This window comes from Nicotiana attenuata, unplaced genomic scaffold, assembly GCF_001879085.1.
Source record: "Nicotiana attenuata strain UT unplaced genomic scaffold, NIATTr2, whole genome shotgun sequence".
Taxonomy (NCBI): Eukaryota; Viridiplantae; Streptophyta; class Magnoliopsida; order Solanales; family Solanaceae; genus Nicotiana; species Nicotiana attenuata.
This window is the reverse complement of record NW_017678511.1, coordinates 1-8,727: the sequence shown is the minus strand read 5'-3', so window position 1 is coordinate 8,727 and position 8,727 is coordinate 1. Positions and strand designations below refer to the sequence as shown.

Genomic DNA, 8,727 nt, shown 5'->3' with positions numbered 1-8,727 from the left:
TATTAGAAATGTTGTTTTTGACGTTGCAGCTAATTTGCATATTATGATATATGTCATACTTTTCGTATTATTCATGGTTGAATTATAATTTATAAATATTTTAAATAGATTATTTGTTATAATTTTGTGATTTTAATAATTTTGTGATTTTAATGTAATTTTTATATTTATTTTTTATTTAATACTATCTTAAAATTCTTGAAATTAGTAAAATTTAAAGATCCGTAGGACTTACGCCCCATGTCTCAGGGCTTACGCCTCGCTCTGGTCAGATGGGTGTAATGAACGTTCTCGCTCATCCGTCCGCCCTCGCCTATTTAAAACATATATATAATATATCTAGTACCCTATATAATATTAGTGCAATTATATATATATATATATATATATATATATAATAGGTTATGCACTACGAGATTTGAACAATAATTTCATATCCTACTTCATAACTAAATGTTATATAATTTTTATCTAAGAGGTTTATATTTTAAGGTTATTTGCACATGATTCAAACAACCTACATCGCAATTTAATATATTTTGTGTTCGCGCATCGCGCGGGTACTAATACTAGTAAAACTTAGTAATAAGACTAGCATATATCAATGGATTTTCACTTACACCACCAATGTATTCAAATTAATCATTTTAATACCTTATTAAATAATAAATAATAATAAAGAAAAAAAAACATGGGGGTGGATCTGTAAAGTTTTGATTACCAAGGGAGTACATGGAACAAAATGTACAGTATTATGCTTCAATTTCCTAATCTGGAATTCTAGATCGGGTAAAACCTAGCATAGCAAAATCAGACCCGATTTCTACTCAATTTCACTCTATAGATCTCCAAAATTCTTCATAATTTTCACAAACTATTCATGCTTAGCTTAATTTATGCAGGATTTAATCTTATACGCGTCGAAACAAATCCAAATTGAACAAAAAAAACTATCATCAGCTATTTTTTTGAATCGGGGTTTTATTTGAGTTTTTGAAGTCTAATGTGTTGATCTGTGAGTTTTGTTTGCGATTTGATTGAAGAAAATGGCGCAAGGAGGACCAAATATGGACCAATTTGAAGTTTATTTTCGTAGAGCGGATTTGGATCAAGATGGAAGAATCAGTGGTGCTGAAGCCGTTGCTTTTTTAAAAGGATCTAATTTACCTCAACCTGTTCTAGCTCAGGTAGCCTCAATTTACTTGACTATGTACTTCTCTTTTTGCTGTTGCTATCTTAATGTTTATAGTTGTACTTGTGCTTGAATTTGTGTATCGTAATGATCTCAAAGGACTCAAAACACTTAAATAAATTGCCCGAGCAATATAAATGATCTCAAAGAACACAATTGAATCGATCGAGTGTAAAAAAAATACATTTACTTGGTAATGTTAATAATTGTAGCATGAATTATAAGGGATTCAGTTATTCACCTTATTATAAACCTACTGACCACATTTAAACAGTAAAATAGTGGGAAAAATGATGTGCTGACTATGATGAAGAATCATGGCGGTTATTGGGTTCTTAGTTGACATGATAAGATGGACTTCGATCACCAATCACCAGCAGTGCGCCGGTGCCTCAATAGATTCTAAGAGATAAGTTACTGAAGGTAAGAAAAATGAGGAGAGAGGTCGAGAATGAGGATAACAGAGATAGAATAGGAGAAAGGTTAAGAGAAGAACGGGAATTGGTTGGCATTCTTGATAAGTCATCCGACTTTTTGACTGTGGTGGTTGACTAGTTTTTGGTTAACTGTTTGCCAGGGGTTTAATTACTGTTTAATAGTAAGATTTCTGCAGCTGGTGTGTTTAGAATGGTAGGATATTCTAGACAAGTTCTTTCTAGGTAGTAGAGTTTTCTTTCAAGCTACTTTTAAGTTTTATGCTGTGATTATGCAGATTTTTTTCTTTGACAAACTTGCAGGAGGACTGGAAGTTTTACTTTGCAATCTCTATATTTCTATAAAATGTTAAGTTAATATATTTCCATTTCTCTCTTTTACTATGCTTTTCGAACGTGTCTTTCCATTCTGTAAATCTCACAAGTCTCCTAGGATAAGCTAGTTATGACTAGTTCTCTTCAAGTTTCTACAAATTTTACCTCTTCCATGGTAAATATGATTTCTTCAACTGTGCGTGCACATTGTGTTTCTTCGATTGCAGATATGGACACATGCTGAACAGAGCCGTACTGGGTTTCTTAGCCGACCAGAGTTTTATAATGCTCTTAAACTTGTAACAGTGGCACAGAGTAAACGAGATTTAACACCAGATATTGTGAAGGCGGCTTTATATGGTCCTGCTTCTGCTAAAATCCCTGCTCCACAGATTAACCTTGCAGCGATCGCTTCTCCCCAGTTAAATTCAGTTGGTGCTGCACCTGCACAGCAGATGGGTGCTGGAGTACCAACAGCTTCTCAAAATCACGGCATCAGAGGACAGCTACCTCCTACAACAGGTATGAACCAGCAATATCTCACTTCTCAAGCCAGCCACTCAGTGAGGCCACCTGTTCCAACTGCAGCTACTGCATCACGTCCCCAGCAATCTCTTGCTGGTATGGATTTCCCCAGGGGTGGTAGTTTGACAGGTCCTGGTCTTCCAAACTCAAACATTTCAAATGACTATCTAGGGAGCAGACAAGCAGCAATATCTGCTAGACCTACTATGCAGCCTCCCAATAGAGGAATGAGCCCTTTGGTTCCTCCAGTTACGCAAACTCTTCAGGGATCTCTTTCACTACCTTCCATGACAGCAGCTAATACAAAAGCTACTGGAAGTTCTGGAAATGGTTTTGCTTCGGACACAATGTTTGGAGGTGAAACCTTCTCTGCAAGCCAATCTGTACCCAAGAAGTCATCGTCTACTCCAAACTTAAACTTTTCTGTGAATAGTGCACCAACCTCTTCAGCTATGGTTCCAGTAACCACTGAGTCTCAAACTTCATCCAAGCCTGACCCTTTTGCTGCATTCAATACTATTACAAGGCAATCTCCTGCAAATCAGCAGCAAGTAACCCCATCTGTGTCCAAACCTAATCAACAGGTTTTTGGTCAGAATAGTTTGCCAGTTTCATCATCTGGAACTCCAGTGGGTTCTGTCCATCCAGCTCCTGAGCAGTCACAAGTTCCTTGGCCAAAAATGACTAGAGCAGGCGTTCAGAAGTATGCGAAAGTGTTTATGGAGGTGGATTCAGATAGAGATGGAAAAATCTCGGGCAACAAGCACGAGATTATCTTGAACTGGAGACTGCCTAAGAGGTAAATTAACTCTTTTTAGCTAAGCCTTAACTGTCTTTTTTTTTTTACTGTCTGACTAAGCTAGCTGTCATTCAGACTTCTTTATTCTTTTTACTTTTCTTTTGTACTTATGTCACTTTTCNGAGGATGGTGTTTACCATATCAAAAACTAAAATTGTGAAAGTTTGAAAGAGTAATTTATTTTCTCGCTTGGACAAAAAAAAGTGGGAGTGGCCCCATGGAGGACAAGATGCGGGAGTCGAGGCTGAGATGGTTTCGGGCACGTGGAGAAGAGAAGCGCAGATGCTCGTGTTAGGATGTGTGAGAGGTTGGCCATGACGGGTGAAGAGGTAGAGGTAGGATAAAGAAGTAGTGGGGAGAGGTGATTAGGCAGGACATCGCTGCTTCAACTCATTGAGGACATGACCCATTGTAGGAGGGTGTGGATGTTGAGAATTAGGGTAGAAGGCTAGTAGGTAAGCGAGAGTTCCCCTTCGATCTCTTTGTTTATCTTATTTCCCTGTTACTACTATTTGATGCTACTTTTTCTTTTTCGTCTTCACCTTTTTTCCCCTTTTTCCCTATCGCCGTTTGTCTTCTTCTTCTTTCTTCTTTCTTCTTCCTCTTTCATCTTCTTTCCTTTTTTCCTTTTTCACCTTTTCTTGAGCTCATGGTCTATCAGAAACAGCTTCTCTACCTAGTGAGGTAGGGGTAAGGTCTGCATACACTCTACCCTCCCCAGACTCCACTTGTGAGATTATACCGGGTATTATGTTGTTGTTGTTGTTGGACAAGTTTAAAACTTGACAGAAGTCCATTTTTAAACTAATTCATGCAAATTTGGGGTCCAGAGATTCTTTTGTGTGTTCTAATCATTCTTTTTTACCACCTTGGTCATCTTTGATCTGTGAGACACAACCACACATGTAAACATCCTTATTCTTGGTTCACATGCTCTAAATCGGATTGCTGTCACAAATTTCATTGGAGAGTGATCAGAGATGTTTTATTTAGGTACCTCAGAACTTTTGGATTATTTTTCCAAATTGTACATGTGATACTGATGAAGTGTCTACAAGGAAAGTTTCATTTTGGAGAATTCTCTAATTTTGAGGTTTTGGAATTTGGCTGTCCTGACCTAGATACATAATCACTTTCTATTTTCGCACTTACTTTTTTTGCTAGATTAATACATTGGGACTCCAAATTATTTCCCCTAAAAGCATGCCAAACCGTGTACCTAGTTGTATTTTTAAGTGTCATTTGGAGCTTGTTGCACGTTCGTAATGCTTCATAAATTAGTAATATCGTTTTTGGTCTCTGTCAGAGGTCTTGAAGCAGGTATGGGACTTGGCTGATCAAGATAATGACAGCATGCTCTCTTTGAGGGAGTTTTGTATAGCTCTGTATTTAATGGAACGATATAGGGAAGGCCGCTCTCTTCCATCTACACTACCAAATAGCGTTATGCTTGATGAGACTTTGCTGGCCCTGGCAGGTCCGCCTGTTACTTATGGAAGCACTGGCTGGAGCCCTGCTTCTGGTACTACCTAAACAGATTTTGGATGTTTTAAGTTGTCAACCACTTTGTTAGTATACTAAAACTTTCATCACTCATTTTATGTTCAGGCTTAAGACCACAAGGGTTGCCTGGTGTACAGCCAGGTGCACATCCTGGATTAAGGCCTCCTACACAGGGGGCATTCCCTCAGCCTGACCGATCGATGCAATTTAATCAGCAAAATGCTAGAGCAACATCAATGGATAATTCTCATATGGACCAACTAAGTAATGGGGAGCAGAATACGCTGGAGCCAAAGAGAGAAGACGGCGTAGCAGGAGATGAAAAGGTATTATTTACTTCATAAGGTAGTTCATCTCCTCTCTAGGTTTTTTCTGTAACTGCGTTGCAGTTATCTTGAGTTCTATTCCCCGATACAATTTATTATTTACCTACTGAATGAAAGAAAGATACTGATTACAACTCCCTCACCTCGAGGGCATTGTTAACCTCAAGACTGTCCCGGAGTAAAATCCAGGCAGGTGGTGATTGCGTGCAGCTATATGGGAATAATGATTCCACCTCACGATAATAAAATCAAACTATTGACAGTAGTGCGGCCTCTCCTAGTTTCCCCCTGCCCAGAAACCAAAACGTCTCTAACAACTACTCCCTCCGGTCCACAATAAGTGGCCATTTTACCTTTGGGGCACTCCCATTAAGAAAATACGAACTCCTAGAGAAAAAAAGATGTATTGACTAAATTAACCTTAATTAATTGTTACCTTGACACATTGGAATATGTAAATTTGGGCAAATTTTGGAAAAATAAAATTAATTCCTTCTTGATGACGTAAATGGACACTTATTTTGGACCAAAATAAAAAGGTAATATGGTCACTTATTGTGGAGCGGAGGGACTACTATTAAGCTCTCACAATGCCATGCCATCTGATACATTTTCGAGATTTAGTTGATTTAATTGTTACAAATTTAGTCAGCTAATTAGCTATGAAGAAATCTAGGATGTGGACATATCCAGGTTGGAAGCCGTTTGTGTGATGAAAACTTGGATGCTATCTACTTCATGATACTGTTGATGTAGTAAACCTAATTCCTTTGTTTGATAAGGATGAAAGCAAGGACAATGTGCTTCTGGATTCCAGGGAGAAGCTTGAATTCTACCGCACAAAAATGCAGGATCTTGTGAGTAGTTGCCGCCTTTAATGTACAGCATTGTCGCATTTCTATTATTTCCAGTTGCTTTTGCTTCACTGTCACCTGCTCTTTACTTTATATTTTATCTTTATATTTTTTTCAATCTCATTCATTTTCTTTTGTTCATTGGATTTTCCTCCAGGTTTTGTACAAAAGCAGATGTGATAATCGACTTAATGAAATCACTGAAAGGGCATTGGCTGATAAACGCGAGGTACCACCTTAGCCCTTTGAAGTTCATAATTTGTTGCTTTCAATTTATTCCTTATTATGCACTTTTCCAATCGATGGGTCTCTTAGGCTGAGATGCTTGCCAAAAAATATGAAGAGAAATACAAGCAAGTTGCAGAAATTGCTTCTAAACTGACAATTGAAGAGGCATCATTTCGTGATACTCAGGTGAGATTTTGCTCCATATATTCTTTCGAATGTTTACTCTAGTTATATATCCAAGCTCTTTCAATTGTGTTCTCTAGTTATATATCCCAGCTCCATAAATCAAAAGATTGAGTTTATCACTATACGATGCTATACACATAGGAATATAACCATTTTCTCCTTGCAACTCAATGAGTAGACTTCTTCCTGGTTTCTTCTATTAATCCAATGCTTTATTGTAAAGCTGGCTTGTTTATGGGCTTTTTCTGGCTTCTCATTTGTTTTACATATTCCTCTATGGATTATGGATTCTTGGCTTCTTGCAAGTATTAGCGCTTGTTGATTTGTTGGATGCTGGAGCCATATGAGTTTTCATTTTCTTTGAGATAAAAGAAAAAAGTTCCTTTATTCAGGAGAGGAAGCTGGAGTTACAACAGGCAATCATTAAAATGGAACAAGGTGGCAGCGCTGATGGTATTCTTCAGGTGAAGATAACAGAACTTATTAATTTGATTTCTCAGGTAAAATATAACGAAATGTAAGTTTCGTTAGGAACTTATGCTATGTTTTTGCGCTTTTGGTTTTCTAGGTCCGTGCTGATCGCGTACAACATGATCTTGAGGAGCTACTGAAGGCCCTGGCCGATCGTTGCAAGAAACATGAGCTTAATATTAAGTCAACTGCTTTAATTGAACTCCCCCCTGGTAAGTTGTTTTTTCCCTTGTTTTGCTGCGTCTTGTCAATTTGTTCCCTTTTGTTCTGTTTCTACGGTTCCCACCGAGTCACTTTTCTTCTCTGAACATCCTACTCTGGGTAAGGAGTCAATCCAAACAATTTCATCTGCATATTGTGCAGAATGTCACTTGAGTTTTTGAGGTCTTCCATTTTCTGTGTTTCTTACTCAGAAAATACAATTGGAACTCATTCTTCCTCAAGTGCTGGAGTTATTACTGAAAATTGATTCGATTGAATATGTTTCAGTGGGTTTTCAATTACTGTGTTAATGTTGTTTATTAAATCTTGTTCTTGGAAATTTGATGATAGCTGATTAATTTTAAATTATTTGCATCACAGTTTATTATATTTTCCATCTAACTTCTTTTACCTCTTTGGTCCGGTATAATCTTCTCAAGGCTGGCAACCTGGAATTCCGGAGATATCAGCTGTTTGGGATGAAGATTGGGATAAATTCGAAGATGAAGGTTTCTTTTCTTGAATATATCCCTCTGTCTTTTCCTGTTCTTCATCAGTTATCTTTCTGACACCATTGATGAATAAGTTGCGAAGTGTTTGATGTATGTGCATCCCTATGTCACTTTCTGCAGGATTTTCTTTTGATGTAGCTGCGCCTGCAAATTCCAAATCCACATCTAATCAGAAGGAAAGTTCTCCAATTCATGGAGATTCCCCTGATTCCATGTCAAATGCTGATACCAAGTCAGAAAACTATTCTGCTAAAGGAAATAATAACAATTTTGAGACTGATTTGATGTATATGCATAGCGACGAGGAGTCAAAAAGTCCACAGGGAAGTCCAAGAGAACAGACAGCATTTGATAGTCCATCCGGTGAATACTCTGATAACCATTTCGGCAAGAGCTTTAAAACCGAATCTGAAACTGATAGGTATAATTTGGCTATTTCGTGCAATATCTTCCATCTTCTGTATTTCTCTATTTCGATTAGTTCCAAGTTTTAATAGTTTATGAAACTTTTGGGACTTTGATGTCCAGCACAATACCCGTTTAAATCCAGGGAGACATGCTTGATGGACATTTCACTAGGTCTGAATCTTTTGGCCAGTTTGTTTGACCACTGCTCACCAGTGTCCTCGATGGATGCTTAGCATGTCTTGCATCTGTCTCATTAGTTTATAAGAGTTAAAAACAGAATATCGCATTTTATGTTCTGAAAAGTAAAGATGAATGTACTGTTAATTAATCATACCTCCATCTAGATATAAGCTACGAATCTCACCTCCATTTTGGTTTTGAGTGTCAAGAAAACCTCCTTGTTTTATCTCTGTAATTTTCTTCATTCAGCACATTTCCCATAAAACGATGTTCTCCAAAAACAGATCCCATCCACGGTAAAATAGAAAAGCATCCCTAGCTTCTCTCATTCTTGTATCACCAGAGTTCCAAGAGGACTCACATAAAGAAAAGAGGTTCTGAAACAAGGAACTTTCAAATCGAGTCAGGTATTCAAACGAACAGTTTCAAACCCAAAGACATAGGTTTCTTCAACAATAGTCAATCTTAAAAAGATGATAAACAAATAAATCGAACAAATACTAGCAAACAGTTTAAGAACTCGAATGATCCCAATAGATATAGGGTTTTAACAACAATTGAGTTTAAAGTATGATTGACAAATAAATCAAACA

The 8,727-nt window shown here is 37.4% G+C and overlaps 1 protein-coding gene across 1 annotated transcript; it reads left to right on the top strand.

Moving 5' to 3' along the window:
* Positions 1 to 1,043: 1,043 nt before the first annotated feature.
* Positions 1,044 to 7,967, top strand: LOC109221630 (epidermal growth factor receptor substrate 15-like 1; the record flags this gene model as incomplete). Its single annotated transcript, XM_019386099.1, is given in 11 exon segments — positions 1,044 to 1,187; positions 2,169 to 3,262; positions 4,570 to 4,787; positions 4,874 to 5,094; positions 5,877 to 5,951; positions 6,106 to 6,177; positions 6,264 to 6,362; positions 6,755 to 6,826; positions 6,931 to 7,045; positions 7,475 to 7,543; positions 7,667 to 7,967. Coding segments are annotated over 11 exon segments (2,477 nt in total), but the record flags the coding sequence as incomplete, so codon positions are not given.
* Between the last annotated feature and the right edge of the window lie 760 nt (positions 7,968 to 8,727).